Source organism: Buteo buteo, chromosome 12 (genome assembly GCF_964188355.1).
Source record: "Buteo buteo chromosome 12, bButBut1.hap1.1, whole genome shotgun sequence".
NCBI lineage: Eukaryota > Metazoa > Chordata > Aves > Accipitriformes > Accipitridae > Buteo > Buteo buteo.
The window spans coordinates 7,813,455-7,831,148 of NC_134182.1; the positions used below are offsets into that span (position 1 = coordinate 7,813,455).

Consider the following 17,694-nt stretch of genomic DNA (forward strand, 5'->3'; position numbering starts at 1 on the left):
TGTTCCTGCTCTGGCTTCTTCAGTTTCTCTTCTGTCCTTAGCTTCCTCCTCTTCTGCATAAATTCACTGCCATATCCATAATTGAAAGGGAGCGACTTCCAGTAGTGCCCTAAGACACTATCTGTAATACCCACAGATTAAAGAAAGAAAAAAAAAGGAAAGAAAACCCCATGATCTAGGCAATCAGGGACTTGGTTCTCTCACTTCAATAATTCACAAGATTTTAGAATTTTTTTAAGGTAGAGAGATTAAAAGTCTTGGAGGTATGATATAAAATAAAGCATAGATGTATTAAAGAAAGATTGTGTCAGACTAATCTGTTAATCTCCTGAGACGACAGCTGGTTTCCCAGGGAAAGGAAATGCAGCAGATATCGTCTGTCTTAACTTTCGTAAACTGCCACCAGGGAAAGTATATGTGAAGATTTGGATTAATAGAAGAATAGCAGAATTGATAGGAAACTGGCTAGAGAGGAAATAGATTGCGTTGAAAGGGGAAATATTGGGCCAGAGGGGACTTCAAACACTGATGATTTTTTTGACGATGCCACAAAAATTGAGAGTGTGCCAGTGAAATTTGTCATTGACATTTTTCTGGAATTTTTTTTTAGGGGGTTAAATATGACAGTTCTGCAGTGGCACAACATTTTAATTATAAATGTTTTCCTCTTGCTCGCTAGCTCTTCTGTGTCTTTGCTCCTTGAGTTGCTTGTTCTGCTGCTGCAAGCAGCCTGCCATCGCTTTCCAGCCATTGGGAGGTCCTTCGGTAGGACTGCACCAGGGAATGGGCACTCGAGGATTTTTAGTGGAGACAGCCCTGCAACTGGATTATCTCCTGTTACAGTCCCACTCCTGACCAGCTGTTTAAACAGAACAAATTTTAGGGGAGTTTTTACCCTGCATTGAGGAATTAAATTGAACTCAATTATGAATCAGGAAGATAGGAAGAAAATATGCTTCTGCATCATCTTAACCTACTACTGATTTTTCCAGTCTTTTCAGTATGGACAGAATAACTCACAGGACAGAGCATTTTAAATGAGTAATTTAAGTAAAAAGCGTTTTGGTATGATGACAATGCTTCATTATCAGTGCCCAGCTGGGTTCCTGCTTCCTTTCTATCCAATTTTGTGCATTTGTCTCATTCTTGGAAAATAACAAGCCAACTTTGTTTCACTTTTCTTCAGTGAATGCATTCTCATGAAGGGAAGCAACAGACTAAAACCTGTGCTTAATGCTAACAGTACAATGTAAAGTCACTTTTCAATACAGAAGGAAATCAGAAGTTCTCCTTGGGTACAGATTAGGACCAAAATCAGTCAGGGTATTTTTTTCCAGTGGATATTATCTGCTTGCTTTCTAAAAGCTTTACTTGAGTAGAAGTGCTTTGCAGTGTGATCTGAAGCAAATGTGAAAGGTGCAATGGCAATCCTCATGTGGCAAATACCTGGTGAACCAGCAAAACCACCTTGTCTTCCTTTACATCTTCTAGAGCTGTAGGTAAATAATGTCCCAACTTTGCAAGGCTAACCTAATAAGTACCAGCAAGCAAAACATTCACAGAGGAAAAGGTGAATAAAAAATGGTTGGCTGTGATGAGGTCCCCATCTAAGAAGAAAGGTCACGATTTCACGGATAGGTGCATATAGAGAAAAATCACTGTAGGGCATAAGAACTGTCAGGGTATCCAGAAACACCAGAGGATTTGTGATAAGGAATCAAGTGCAAAAGCTGGAAAAAGTGTCTCTCTGCTCTCCTGATTTAAGTATGTACTAGCTTTTTGAATCCCTTGTCTCTCAGTCTTCTCTAGTGTGCACTTTCTTTAAAAGTTTAATATTATAATATTCGCACATTAATCCTGATTGTCCCTATATCCAATTCTGCCTGTTCTTGGGAAGGTATAAAATCAAATTCTATAGCACAGCTGAAAAGCAAAAATTGTTGGATTATCATACTGTGGTGTGCAATAAAAATATAGCATTATCTAGGGAAGTCTGTAGTTGATTAGAGCATAAATATCAAACCCCCAACTCATACCTCTGAGTATTTGATTCCTGCATCTTATAGAAACAAGGATCTCTGCTGAACAGTGTGACATTTCATTACTTTGGATTTGCCATGATGAATAATATTATATGCTATTGGCCTAGAAGAAATATTACTATAGTAACTAGCTCATGATTCATTTTTTTATGGGTTTTTGCTGTATTTCCTAAGGGATGCCTGTCTAGACTAAAAATTTAAACTAATTCTTGGTAACGGTAATTAATTTTTTCCAGAGTGCTAAAAATATGGGACAGATAAACAACAATACTTAGATACTGCTTTTTAAAAACACAGCAGGCCCATAACATTCTTGAAATTATGGGAGTATAGTTTTATTTTATTTGGCACTTTTTTATTAGTAGATTTCTGTGTTGTTATTAATCCTGTTTAGTGACCTAAGGCTGGATTCCCACATCGACAATATTGCAACTCTAATGAAATCCTTAGACATATAATATATAAAATGTTGCATATGAGGATGAAAATAGAAGTGGGATTGTTTGATTTAAATAAAAGTAATGAGCTCACTTATTCATTTAAATCAGTAAAAAGGAAATCTTTCCATAAGTGATATATTAATATTCTATATTTTGGATTTGCACTTATTTAATTCCTTATGATGATTCTTATGGGTTGCCAGTCAACCAGCACATGTTGGCAAATACCATCTTTATTACAGTGCCTTATCAGCATAGAGAATAGGAGGATATGTTAGGTATGTGTCCATTTATTGAAGCATATATAGAGCTTAATATGTCCATTTGTTGAAGCGTATATAGAGCTTAATGTACATTTACTGTATCCTTGTCTTTATTATGCTAAAAGATGTCGTTTGATTTTTTTTTTAATTAGATTCTTTCAAAAACTCATCATCTGTGTCAAAGTGTGTTTGTCTGCAGTTAGAATTCATAGATAGTAAGGGTTCAGATAAGAAGTGTAGAACTACCATTTTAAAGAACTATTTTAAAGTAGTTAAAATTACCTTAAGTGTAAAAAATATGCATAAAAACTAAGTTTATTTAAGCACATTTTATATTTTAAATTCACTTAGAAATGTGAATATTATCTGTAACAAGGAAATTGTAACTTTCTGTAATAAAAATGTAGAAGAACGGAGCTCTGTCAGCAGAACCACCGGCAGATTTACTTTCTGCCTTGTGTTTTTCATTAAGTGATGGGAAGTTCAGAGGATCACCCAGTAGCATAAGACATTTCATAAGGTTTCATAAATTGTGCAGTCAGTCTTGTTGGATTACAAAAGGCTGGAAGCAACAAGTGCTTCTTGCATTATAAATGAAATGGCTTATTTACAGAGATGACATAGTGATAGTAATTGTAAGAAGTTATTATTAAAGGGAGAGGCCTGTGCTGTTTAAGATGTTAGTTAGAAGAAACTCATTTTCAAGAAGAAACAAATGCATCCTTTTAGTTTGCTGTGGGTTTAGTGAAGTGCTCTGCTGATTGTATTTTAACGCATCTTCCTTTTCCAGCAATTTTAAGTGTTTTTTCCTCATGCATTAGCCTAATGTCAAGGCAGTAAAAGAATCCTGTATTGAGGTTCACATTCAAAATTAAAAATGGTGATCACCGCCATGGCTAGAAAATTCAGCTTGTTCCCTGCTGTATGACACTGGTCAAGCACCAGCTGGGGTGTGCTATATCATCCCTGAGTGTTGAACGGTAATTGGAGTAACTAATTGGAGGCATGACCCCTGAAATAAAGATGCTGTTATTACATCTGCAGTCATCTATGCAGGGCCTTGACGTTGCAGCTTTTCCCCCTTTCTCCCTGGTGAGGTTCCCAGGCAGAAGCAGCTCCAGCGTGGCTCCTGGGAGACCCCTTTTGCCCACCATGGGCACTTTGTCCTGCTTACGCTCCTCACGTTCCCTCCCCTGTGCCTGCTCTGCAGGGAGCAGCAATCCTGAGGCTCTCCAGGGAGATGTCACTTTCATTTAGCGCGGAAATGCCCAGGGACTTGTCACGCCTGAGTAGGGATTTTAAGGTTGAGCTGGCCATCGCTCTTAGGAGCATCTCTGAGTGACTGCTCCTTTCCAAGCGCACGCTGAGAAGAGGAGAAAGAGAGGTGGTGAGCGTGGTGGGCAAGATTTGGGAGCATGGAGGTCTCAATAGGAGGGTGTAAGGGCAGGTGGTGAGTTGGCTTGGGGTGGGTTGGGGTGAAGGAGGATGGAGAACAGAGGTTGAGGGAGAAGAGGGCTCAAAATGGGAAGATAAGAAAAATGGGGAATTGCAAATGAGGCAACCTTTCAGCCTTTTGAATGATCTGTTGCCTCTCTTGGAGCCTGTTGCCCTTTGTGCAGGGCTTGCATGTTCATTTTTTATTGCAGATGGGTGGTTTTGGTGCTCATTAACGGCATTACACACTGATTTTCTTATTTTTCTGCTATGACACTCTTGGGTTATATGAAGGAATGATGCTTAATGGTGTTCTTGATTTTATAGATCAGCTTGTGGCTTAAGCAAAGTACCCACCCCCTGGAGGTCTTATTTGCTGTTCTGTTTCTCCTACAATGTAATTTGAACTTCTCCCTTTCTTCCAGTGCCTTGTTAGGCTGCCCTGGATAAGGCTCAGCCAAGTGAGGAGGGATATCCAGCAGCGCTGGGAGTTGGGAGTATGTTCTGCAAGGATAGTGAGGGAGGTTGTGATTCACATCTTAAACAGGGCAGGGTTTTACAAAGCTGCTGAAGTCTCAGGGAAGCTTAAGCATTAGTGACCCTTAAGGGATTAAAGAGAGTTTAGATTTTAGCAGGCATTTCACTAATGAAATCACAGGTTTTTAATTTCATTTCATTTCCAAGGCTAGATGCTAATCGAAGCACATCCTTCCTTTTCTTGTTAGAAGGGTATGTGGATAGTTCAATTAATGTCATCAACAGTGAGGAAGCATAAACAGCCAAAGGAACAAAATGCTGTGCCTGCGTGGCTTTCACAGAAACGGGGCAGAAACTCTTACAGGGATGAAAATGACTTTTCCTTTGTACAAGACGAGCAAGCCCTTGGCATGTTTGCACTTGTGGCCCTTCTGCTTTAGTCCTAATATGCCTTTTTACTGAGAGCTGGCCTGAGATAACCTGCTCCTGCAGTGTTCACATACTCCTTATAAAATGTGCATGCAGACAGTCTGGTCCTGCCACAGGCTGCAAAGCCTCTGCCTCCCTCTACCACCAAGCGAGATAGAAAGGACTTGCTGATTTAGTGAACCCAAATGCAGGTGTTGCTGTATGAGAGGCCCATTCTCCATCATATTTAAGACAAATCCTGAAAATACTCTATATCTTTAATATTATTACACATTATATGTCACTTTTCCTTCACTGTGTGTATGTAACAAACAGAAATGAGAGTGATGTCTCTGTTCAAGAATGAGTGCAGCCATTTCTGAGCTAACATGCATCAGCAGCGTGTCAGTGAAATGCTATATAGCAGTTTTAGAGGCAAAGAAGTCCATCAAAACTAGATTAGAAATCACCTCGCCAGCACCATGAATTACAAGGAGCTGTAAGATATGGAGGTGAGGGAAGAGGGAAGCGAAAGAGGAAACTGAGAAAAAGGTTTAGAGAAATAGAGAATGATGGGAACAGATGAGGAATTCTTCTTCCTGCCTTTTTTCGGGCATGTCTGAAGTTCAGTTGTGGCTGTCATGATTTCTTGTCATCACAAATATGTAATTTTCCCCTGGCTTCTGACATTTCAAGCTTTTCATCAGGGACGAGATGAATCGTTATATGTTTGAGAACATATCATGCAGAATTCTAGAAATACGGTCTGTTCAAATGAACTATAATAGTTCATTTTACACCCCAAGGAGGTCATTGCTTATTTTTCAGTCTTCTGATTAATTTGACATCATTTTTATCTGACTGACAATACCAATTAATTTAGGTAAAATAGGAACCCGTATAAACTGCTTGTGTTTTATCCAGGTTAAGAGCATTGCCATTTTCTGATGACCTTCTGTTGGTCCAACAGCAGGAATATGGTAAATACCACAACCAAACTATATTTTGTATCAACTGCATGTTTTACTGGTGATTATGACCTTATGTTACTCATTAACCTTATCAGAAGGTATTATTGTTCATTATATTTTGCACTATGTCCCTTAAAGGTGCCATGATACAAAAAGTCTGCAACTTAGACTAAATATTAAGGTATTTTGATTACTGAAATAGTCAGTTCCAGCAGTAATTGTGTGGTCTTTACTTTAGGGATTTAAAGTGATACAGTAGCATCCCATAAAGTTGTTGCTAGTGATGCAGTGCTGATTATGATGATGGCTGCTGACCTTACTGAATTTTTACTGCATAGGTAACATGAAAATTTGCTGCTTTATTTGAAAAGTGTGTTGTATAGTTTTTACTAGTAGGTGCTGAAGATTCCCCCTTCCCTCTTTGTAACCGTGAGAAAAAGTCCAGTAGTCAGAGTAAAATTTCATTCTTTTCCCCAAAGACTCATTGAAGGATTTATAAAGAAAAAGAATCCATTCTAGTTCTAAGTTATTTTTTATCTTATTTGATATATGCTTTCCTGCAGGATAATGCGTATCTATTATAACCAAAAGATTGGCTTTGCTATTTATGTAACTTTTATGGTTCTTTCCAAAGACTTGTCTTGTGACCCTGACTGCAAACTGTTTTGGCTGTTTTCATCAGGTTCTGAAGAGACCAAAGCAAAAGATGTCCCATCTATAATGTGAGATTACTTCTGCCATTATATAAATACTGTATCACAACTTTGAGTAGCTGCTCTTACATGCATAGCTTCAAAAAAGGAAAGAAACTAAAGATCGTGAGAAAAAAAGGCTTAATTTACCAAGCTGCTTTGAAGACATGCATTTACTCATTTTTGATGGGGTGGAGCTTAACTAGATGAGATTATATGAAAAAGTTTATTATGTAAAGGGTCCAAGTCTGATATCATTAAGGACAACTGGAAGATGGCAGTTCTCAGGGATGTTTCAGCACTGTTGTTCTTGAATATTGTACCAGAAGTTTCATACTTAAATTGGAAAAGACTGATGGACTTGGCTCTCAGCTAAATAAGATGTTGAAATACTCAGCACACCTCTTGTGCAAGAGGGGAGCAACCCTGGTGAAAATCAGAGCAGTTCCTGGCTTCTTTAGATGGTAATGGCCCCTTCAAAACACCTGGGGTGCCCTCTGTGCACTGGGAGATCCTCAGCACAGCGGCCAGCCTCGCTATACCTCCCTCACACATGTCCTTGCCTCCTTCTCAGCCAAAGCACAGGAGGAGGTGGCACAGCACTGGCTTCACTGCTTTGTGCCTGGATCATATACATCTTCAAAAAGAAGCTTGCCATACAAGTGACTTCCACTGATTTTAGTAGGACTAAGATTTGGGCCAAGTCTACTGTTGATATCTATGGAGAAAAAGATGGGGCTAGGGTTTTGTTTGCTTTGCCTTTTTGATCCTACCATGAGAAGTTACCATATTGCATGTGTAATCCACCTAACTGGCTGCTCCCTGAGGCTTTTTCTTTCTTCCTTGCTTCAGGAACAAGCAATGGAAGTGCTGCATGGAAGCAGTGATCCTGTACTGATTCCATGTGTCATCTCTTATTCAGTAGCTGAATAACAGCTGGCTGCTGGCTTTGTAGAAACTAGAGGGTACAGAATTCAATTTTTCCATTCATGTTCCAGCTCTGTCTTGGGAATTCCTCTTGGGGATAGATTTCTCTGCTCACAAACTGCGCTCAAGAAAAAGAACCTAAGAGACCAACTTACTGCAAAATGATCCCTAGCAGGAATGAAAATCTTTGGTTGTGAAAGGTCACCAGAAAAGTGGCAGTAGGGTCACAGAATTAGGCTGCACCAGGGGAAAAAACATGATTGCCCTCTGTGTTGGGTTTTGTGCTGACGGTCCCCAAATCTCTAACGTTGCATACTTGACTTAATGAAAACAGAGAAATGAGCCTGGCTCATTTTTTTACCAGGCAAATTGTATGTGACCTCAGCACCTTTCTTTTTTCTGTTGTTGCAGAGGCATAGTGCTAGGCAGTTGTGTCCTTGTCCCTGACGCAGCTAGTAAGAAAAGACACATATTTCAAGGTGCGTTATAATATTCCTTGCCTGACTGCAAATTCTGAGATTACTGAAGTAACAAAATTGAGCTAAATGTCATGTTATCCCTTGGTTTAATGGAAAATAATTAAGATCATCACTGACTTTTTATTGAAGGATGTGGGTTTGCTGCCTGAAGCATAAGAAGCTTCTTTTTAATCTCCAGTAGAAATGGACAGCCCTTCTTTATTATTAAGTATTGCCTACTGTGTGTAATCCCATAAACATGATGACTGTATTCCTCCTTGTTCATCATGTTGGTGAATGAGAGAGAGTCTTGGGCAATTTGCACTGGAGTTCTTGAGCCATGCGGCAGATGAGCGGGTGTGAAGTTTAGAGATTTGTTTGACTTGGCTACTGCACCGACCCTTCAGTTCCCATGATAAACTTCACTGGATGGAGAAGTAAAACCGCGTAAGGGCAGATGCTCTGCTGCTCTTTTGCTGCTTCTGCTTCAGCAAAGAGAGGGGACGCTAGTAAAATCTCTTCAGGTGAAGAGCCCCGGCTATCAGAGCGCTGCAGAGGGCGGAGGCTGGGTTTAGGTGATGGCTCACTCCAGCATGCGTAGGCACGTAGGCGTAGGTATTCGGGCTGGGTTCTGGCCATCAGGTCACCTCCTGGAAATTGTAGCCTGGTTGGGGAGTTCAGCACAGTGACCCAGACTCATAAAGTCAGCCATGTATGGAGTCAGGAAAATGCAGTCCTCTCTGGTGACCCCACAGTTTGCCCTTCCTCTGCTAGCGGGGGCAGGTAATTGGATATACAACACATTGGCTCGGCATGTGCTTCTTCTGTTCTCCACTGGCAGCCTTCAGCCAGGGGACTGAAGGGAGAAATTCAGTGTTCAAATGCAAGAGCCCTTTATCACCTTCAGTGCTCTCCATTTGGCTGCCACAGCATCACACCGAGTCCTTTGGTGGAGGGAATGATTTGGCTTCAGGAAACAGATTTATTTTTAAAAGTCTTCTACAGTAATATCTTCCTTCTTTCTGACTGTACCACAGAGGCACTTCATCCTTATCATGCAGGAAGTAGCTGAGGCTCTCTGATACTATTCTCTTAAAATCAAAACATTAAAGCTACAATGCGATGATTTTCAAATTTTCCAGGCATCCCTCCCACTGGCATCAATTGCCCCCCTGCTGTTCCTGTTGCAAAGCTATTTGCTCTTTCGGTATGCAGTACTTGTTCAGTGCTGCACTAAACCTTTGTTGCTTTGCAGTGAAAAATGCTTCAGTTTATGCAAATGACGTTGAAATGAGTTTGATAAAGTGATAAACAGTCACATTTTATGATTGCAACTGTTGGGGTTTTGTTTGTTATTTTACAGTTGATTTTGTGGAAGTAAAGGGCTTTACAAACTCCCTTCTGGCGTCAATGCAGTAATACAGTGCTCCCATAACAGCATTTTAAAAATTTGGTAGGGCCACCAAGACAACATGATGGGGGGATCACATACACCCAACATCACAATGTCCCTTTTCCCTGTGGTAGTGCTCACTCCCCACTCAAAATCTCCCTGTACCTAGCAGCTCATCTTCTGTGTTAGTTACTATGTCTTAGGTTAGGTTTCATGCCCTTTTCTTTATTTCCTCTTCCTCTCTGCTTCTGACACGTTATTATTCTTTCCAGTGACTGTACCAGACCTCCAAAATCCCATTGCCCGCAAGAGTAATTACAGATACATTACTGTGCAATCCCCACTGGTAGGTTGGTTCAAGTGCTTTATTTTTATCCAGGTCAGCTACTGAGCAGTGTGGTTGACTTTGCTTCCTTAGTAGCTGCATGACAAGATGGGAGTATTTCTGTCACCTGAGTATTTCTGCTGTAGCAGAGGTTGGTCCTCTCCCTAGTCTGGAGTACCTGGTACACGAGTTGGGTTGCTAGTGGTCATTAAAGGTTGATGTGAAGCCCCCTGGAAAATTAGATGTCAAATGGAAAAACCTAGACAAAGCACAACTATGGCTGCACGAGAAATAAATGAACACAGTTTGATTGTATCTTTGTCTGACATAGGGTTTGATGACCTACATGCTTGTGCTGATCCTGGAGCTCCTGAACATGGATACAAGACACCCAGTGCAGGTGTTTTCTTTGAAAGTGTGGTAGTCCGGTTTCATTGCCAAGAAGGATACAGGCTTAATGGTACTTCAAAAAAACTTTGTGTGAGACACTTTAATGGCTCCCTGAGCTGGAAACCAAGCGATAAACCTGTGTGCCTACAAGAAGGTAAGTCAGTTTTCTTAACACAGTTCACCAGTGTCAGTTCTTCTCACTTGTCCATGTACCATGTCTGTGTGTCTCAGCACAAAACACAAAAAACTGGAGTCCATTTCACTGTGTCTTATCTGATACATCCTTTAGTTTCCCATCCCTCCCATCCATAATCCCCATTTGTCAGTTAAATTTATACCATGAGAGGTTGTGTGTGTGTGTGCACGTGCACGCATGTGTTGAAAGGACCGTAAAGAAATGTGAAGAAAAAAAGAGAATACATTTCTCCTTTTAACTAGTTACAAATTGATGCAGAGAGAAAAAACAACCTCCAGTATAAGTAAACTTTTTATAACTATTTATTAAAGCTGCCCACTTAATACTCCTTTCTGCAATATTTTACTAGGAAAATATAATGAATTTCCAATGCTACTCCTCCTGCTAATCAGGAGTTTTAAACAATTATATTTTATGATGTGTGCATGACTCAAGTAGGAAAATCAAATACACATGTATTGCAGAAGTTTAAAGTCACAGTAGACGTTTACTTTGAGATAATTCAGACTATTATGGCATAAACCAATTTATTGTATTGCATTTTTGAAATTGTATTTGATTTTAAATAATTAAGACATTACATTACTTTCTTCTTCTAGAAGTTAGATAGAGGCAGGATTAATTTGAATACCGTAATTGTAAATTTTGGCCAAAATACATCCAAGCAACACAAACGATTTATTTCACCAAATATATTAAAGATATAACTTGTTCTTTTTGTTGAATTATTTTTGGTCAACAGAGCTATTAAAACCAGCAGACATGAAAAGTGTTAGTTAAATCAAGTGTGTACATTTTAATGTTGTGACTTCTCCACTGAAGTCATTAGCCATTGCCTTGTTGTCTTCAAGGTGGAGCAAGATAAATTCTATTTCAGGATGCCTTCCATCATTTAAAATCAGATAAATGTATGGACTTCATTCAAAAGTAGTCAAAGACTTACATGGCTCATAAACGCACTTAGTACATAGGATCATGCATCACTCAGCGTGTGTAAGACCTGCAAGTCCTTGTTTAGGCTGATGGGTGAGTGGTTATGAGAATCCTATGCTGGGACAGGGGTGCGTGAAGGCATATGCCACAAGAGGACCAAGCAGGGCCTGGGAGGACCACGCTCAGGAGATACACGTGAAGGGAACAACCCTAAACAGTGGTCTGTGTGGAAGTCGTGCATTAGATATTGCAGAGAGTAGCCAGAGGCAGTTGGTAAGTAGTCCATGGTCTTTCAGGTAGCTGCCCTGTTGGCAGGAGAGGTCTTGGTAAAATACGGGCTCCTGGACATGTGTGAGGCCACAGGCTATAGAGCCATGAGGGGCACAGTCATGAGCTGTCTCATGGTATGCACCGTGATGACAGCTGATGTGTAGAATGTAAAGGCAGTGGGGGCCAATACCACCTGCTCAGAAGGGTGCCATGGGTCAGCTTCAAAGAAACAACTTGGTGCCTTTAAAAATAACGTATGTGCGAAAATCATGCCCTCTCCTGTTACAGCCAGCTTTTAGAAATGTCTCTTTCTCTTATCTAATGGTTATTTAAGAAAAAATACATGTAGAGTGACAGCAGCATATGTCTAAGCTGGGTATTTGAACTACCAGAAAAAGCTATAATGCTTGGAAAATCTGTTTTCTTAACCACTACAGGTAGCTTCTAGGAATTTTGATGTGCATCTTTGAAATAGTACCTGTATCATACCCTGCAGTTGTTAAAATAAGTATTAACGTGTTTTGTTGAATATTCAAACCTCTTCCCAGGCCCCCCCCCAGTCCAGTGGAAATCTGTGGAGGAAGTTTCTGATCACAATGCCATCAACAGCAAAACTGCCACTGATGTCAGTGTGATCAACACTCGAGCCAGGTGTTTTCAAAAAGGAAAGAAATTGGAAGATGAGAACGTGATGGATGATGTGACAACAGCTGCTTAACAGATAATCATTACTTTACAGCACAGAACACTTAAAAAGGATTGCTAGCCAATGCTCTGATCAGGCAAAGCACTTAAGCTTCAGCATAACTGTAATTATCTGATTAGACTTGTTAAAGTTTGGACTGAAGAGTAGGACCCCGATTTAGGATTTAGTAAAGCAAGTGCTTAAGTACTTACCTGATTAATGGTATAATAATACTTCAGGTATTATTAAAACAATCTTAGGGTTTAGCAATAGGAAAACAAAAATTAGATGACAGAATTAATTCTCCTTTCCAATGCACAGTAGAACCATTGATGCAGAAGAAATTCTAAGCAAAGGTTCAGCAGCAGTCCATAAGACCTAAGCATTTGCTTAAGTGCTTGTTAGAGTGATCCTTTTGTGTACAGGGAGCAGAATCATGAGAGGAGCACGATAGGGAGATGGGCAATGTAGGAATGTGGCACACCTGGAGAACAGTTAAGGAGGAATTATAACAGGGTTTGTAATTCTCAGCTGTCTAATGGCATACATAAAAGTCCTCATTGCAGAAATTCTGTAATGATATATAAAAAGAAATTTGAAATTTGTAGCAACTGCTGGAAAAGTAAGAAGTTAATGTTTTACCATTCATCATTAGCTATCACAAGGCAAAATAAACTATATATTGCATTTACCCAGTTAAGGCAGGGGCTGACTGCCGTGTGTGCTATGGTATGCTGTACACGCCTCTCATCCCAGTATATCTAAATGTCAAATATTGCCAGCTGAGCTTGAACAGTAAAAACACTCAATACTTTGGAGTTCATTTTAAGTTAATCTCAGGAGTTGGGATTCAACTAAGAATGGTCACATATAATTTTATGTCTATATGTTATGTACGTTTAATTGTCATTTATGTGTTTACTAGAACAATCTCTAATCACAAATGAATGCTATTTACCAAAGGAAGTAAAGTGACCTGTTTCAGAATGTAATTGATTTTAAAACTAATACATTTGCCTGGAGCTCTTCATCCAATCCATTTGATTTTATAGGTCTGTCATTTCTTGTTAAGAGGCAGGAGATTTTAAGTGTCAGTATGAGAATGAAGTTGCATGACTAGGTGCTCAATAAATGCCCTGTCAAAAACCTGTGTGCTTAGAGTTACGTTCTCGTGTTGATCTGCAGCATGTTGTGACTGTAACTTCCATCAATTCTCATACGGTTATGCACATAAATACCAAAGCTCTAAGGTAGGAATTTTGTATTTACTGTTTAAGACCAATATGTCATGTTGTTCACACTTTAATCTAATCTTCTCCCACTGTGATAATGTGGCTGCTGAGACTGTTGCTCTGCTTGGAACAAATGCTACCTCTTTCCTATGAGATTGAATCTAAATTTACAGTCTACATGGAGATGGCAACCAAGTGAAGAGCTGTGCCCTTCTCTCCCAGTGCTTCTGCAGGCACAAGCCTTCGAGATGTTCTCAGTGCTTCATTCTCCCACTGACAGGGATGATAGACCTGCAGTGGAAGTAGTGGACTAGTACATAGTTTGGCAACAGTTTTCCTGAATGACATTTAGCACTCATTTCTCTTTGCCTTTTTCCCCTGGCTCTGTGAGATGACCGAAATATTTTTATTTCTTCATCTCTTACCTGTCTTGCCCAGTGTTTTCTGATTCTTAAGCCTGGGTGCCAACACTATGTGATGTTTGTAACCGGTGCTTAGCAACAATGGCCACAGATCTTAGGTGAAGCCCCTGTGCACTGTTGTAATACAAGCAAAGACAATAAAGAGAAAGTGTTTATTTAATATGCACTGAAATAGTGTTTGCCATCCACAGAACTATCCTACTAACACAGTACTATGGATTTAACACTAGTAAAAAAACCCGAGACAATATTGATCTTAAATGTTTGCTTTTAAGAGGACAAGGTCCAGATGAGCTCTGCCCGCATTCAACCCATTCTTCATGATGTTCCTTTCATCCTTCCTCCCTGTTCCTCTCCGTTCCAGCCTGTCAATGCTGTGGCTAGATGTGGTCAAGGCTAATTCAGAGACCGCTCCACAGTGAGGTACATAGGAGCACTGGACCTCTGCATTTGAGTTTACTTACAGACTAGTAAACAAAACAGTGCCAGAGCATGGGCCAGGGCACTGCTCTGCAACTGCACATGTTGTTGCAGTGTTAGATAGGTCCCTGACAGGGTCAAGTAGTATTCCTCAAGCAATTCCTACAAGCAGTTCTGGATTAGCAGGGACTAGGGACAATTTTTAGAGGGTAAGAGTTCACCTGCATAGACACAAGCCATGCCAAGCCAGCTGGTACCCATGGATGGTGTGGCTATCTCCATAGTGTCCAGGTCATCCCTTCCTTCAGAGTTGCCTTTATGGTCCAGGTGTTCTCACGAGGAGGGAAGGTGGTCCTCCTTCCCCATGGGCTGGAAGAAACAGTTCTGATATAGATGATGCATGGTTTGCACATAAAATAAGGCACTGTAACTATAGCGTTTAACAAATTTTACTCTTCAGACCAATCTTGGGATGGGGGACACAGTTGGTTTGCTAAAGCCAAGAACTCCTAATGTACAAAGCTGCATCTTCATGAAAGTTAGGTCAAGATGAGCCCTTGCACCTGGCAGGCTGTCGGACCTGCCAGCTGCACCCCACCTCTTCGTGCCTCTGCAAGATAAGAAATGTGTTCCTAACTAGGTCTTTCTTTTGGCTGACCCATTTTAATATTCACATGGTAGATATGAGCAGATCATGTAAAACTGCCAGAAAGGAGTGTAAGTCATAGCCATTGCTGTTCGATGCTGGTTAAAGACCGTGTATTCCCTTAAATGGTTTAGCAGCTTCCATGGATATGCTGAAAAGTACTTAGAATAAAGCAGTTTATTTTCTAGGACAGGACATTTTAAAATCCAGTCACTTATTCTCAGCTTTTCAAGCAGAATTTATGCCAGCTAATCCAGTTGTTTGCAGAGAGGCGGCTACTGCAATTTATGCCTGACTAAGTGCTAAAAAATACAAATTCAGCCAGTGGGAAAGCATTTGCTCACAAGGCATCAGGAAAAAGAGCTGTAATACTGTGGTCCGTTGGTCTCGAGTTTAGCCGGGGCTTGTAATAGGCCTGTTATCAAAGTCAGCAGGATATCGCAGGCGAAGGATGGTACGGTGAGCAACTTATCACTGTTCTCTGCCAACATCTAGCCGATTAAAATGATTCGATCTATAGCTGTTACTTGGAATAATGGGGATGAAGTCGCTGTAATAGGTCATTGTTACAGAATCGATTTCCCCCGCTTTGAAAGTGAAATCTCGTATTTTACTGCACTGTATGTATACACACCTTTTTTATTTGTATAGCAGCGGAAAGCTGTTATGCCAAGAGAGTGAGCTGTTCATTGACGTTATCTTCTGGCATCCATCTCCAACCTCCTCCTGCGTGGCCACGGGGCAGGATCCTCATCTATCTCATCCCATCCTCGGGGGTGCCCAGGGCAGCCTCTTCGTGACAGCGTTCAAGGCTTAGTGTCAGGCATTTCTTACGGGGCATGTCTCCTCTGCTGATTAACTTGCTGGAGAGAGAGAAAAAATTGTTCAGTCTTTGAAGGTGATGTCTGCACCTTCGTCACAGAGCATTTTATAACCTTCTGTTAGGGTATGCATCCTCCCAGACTTGGGCATTTATTCATGGATAAATTCTAATAAAACATCTTGCTGCAGGTTCTCAGACCGCCTGGCAGACTGCCAGCCCTTCCCGTTACAGGCAGCAGGAGGTACCTGCAGCAGCAGCCAAGGAGCTAAAAGTCACAAGAGAAATGGGAGAATTTTTGACTAATAGTATGTCCAGGCCCCATACTAAAAGTTAGCTAAGTACAATGTATTTTAAAAAGCATCCCCATAATGGGAAGATACAAAGGGAAATGTATTTTAACTGGGGAAGCAACACTCTTCCACTTCATACTAGTAAAATTTAGCGATGGAGTCTCAGAATAATATATCCCCTAGTTTGCCTAAGTAAATAAATACATTATGAAATACATTTGCTTGTAGTAGTTTGCGTGTGCTATGCTAAATGACAGTTTATCTTGCTCCTAGTTGCACTAGCAAACAAGCTGTTACTATCGCTTTACTTTGTACACGCTCACAATTAATTGCTAAATACAAATTTAGAGTTGCCTCTTCTCTTTAGCAAGAATTACCCATGAAAATGGCAGAAGTTTCCTCTTTTATGCAAGTGTCAAGGGACTTCTGAAACTTCAATTTTTTTTTATAAATACTGCATTCCTAAATGAAGATAATGTCTCTTGTGGTAGAAATGTTGGAAAAAAACCCCAGCGTAAAACAGGCTTATAATATTTTTACTGTCCTGCTTTTATTTGAAATACTTTGTGGGTTTTGATGCCTGGAAACTTTTATCACCATCTCTGTCATGGATTGACTGCTGGCAGATGAACAGATAATTTTGATCGTATTTTCCCAATATTTAATCTTGTCCTCTCTTCTGTTTAATCTCACTTTACATTTATGAGGAGGATGAACTTTGAGTCACCTGGACTATTCCTTCATATCCTGTGGCTTGTCTCTTAATTATTCAGTATTAGCAGAGGGATTTTTACCCTGCGTCACCCTTTCCTTCCACTTTCCACAACATCTTTCATTTTTCAGTCTTCTGGGATTTATTTTATATTTTGGTGTCTTTGGCACTGGTATATACAGTGAGATGTAAGACTGTCCAATACATGTGTCACAGACAGGTAATAGAGGCCATGTCTGTATATCACTAGAGGTTTGCAGTCATCTCCCTTGTTGAGATCTTATACAAGCACTTGAGATGCTGCTCAGCGCTTAAAAATAACACCTTCTGAAGGCATATGAATTCAGGCACATAAAATTATCTGGTTTAAAACAGAATCAATGATATTAAAGTGAAGACATTCTCATAATGAACTCTGTGGAATGGAACTGGATAAACCCTTGTAAATGTACCTGATTTTCATCTGTCTCTCTACTAAAACTGCAGTTTTTCTGTGTTCCTCATGCCATATCTGTATTTTATCTTTTCTTTCGTCCTGTCCTTAGTGCTGTCAAAGAGTCTGCCTTCACATGTGACTTGGGCATAGTCAGACTGTGCAGTGTAATTAGCACACATGATGAATGGAAGGACAAAATTAAAAACAGTCTTCCTAAATGCTCTTAATTTTGTTTGTTTAAAAAAGTCTGGGGGAATGATCCATTCTTGTAGCACGTCAGCTTCTACTACAGTGCTATAGACTTTGTAACCGATGGTTAACTAGGGAGAGGGACATATTTACTGAAATGCATGTATTTTCCAAACAGTTTAAGCAGAGCACTTACATTAACTGATAACTTTTGCTTAAG

General features: G+C 40.2%; 1 protein-coding gene across 2 annotated transcripts in view; it reads left to right on the plus strand.

The window, feature by feature from the left end:
- The window catches only part of SUSD4 (sushi domain containing 4), a 73,649-nt gene that overhangs the window by 32,337 nt on the left and 23,618 nt on the right, over positions 1 to 17,694 (plus strand). For both annotated transcript variants that reach the window (XM_075042020.1, XM_075042019.1), the window contains exon 3: positions 10,162 to 10,374. In XM_075042020.1, the coding sequence (XP_074898121.1) occupies positions 10,162 to 10,374 (213 nt within the window). The remainder of the gene's footprint in view (positions 1 to 10,161; positions 10,375 to 17,694) is intronic.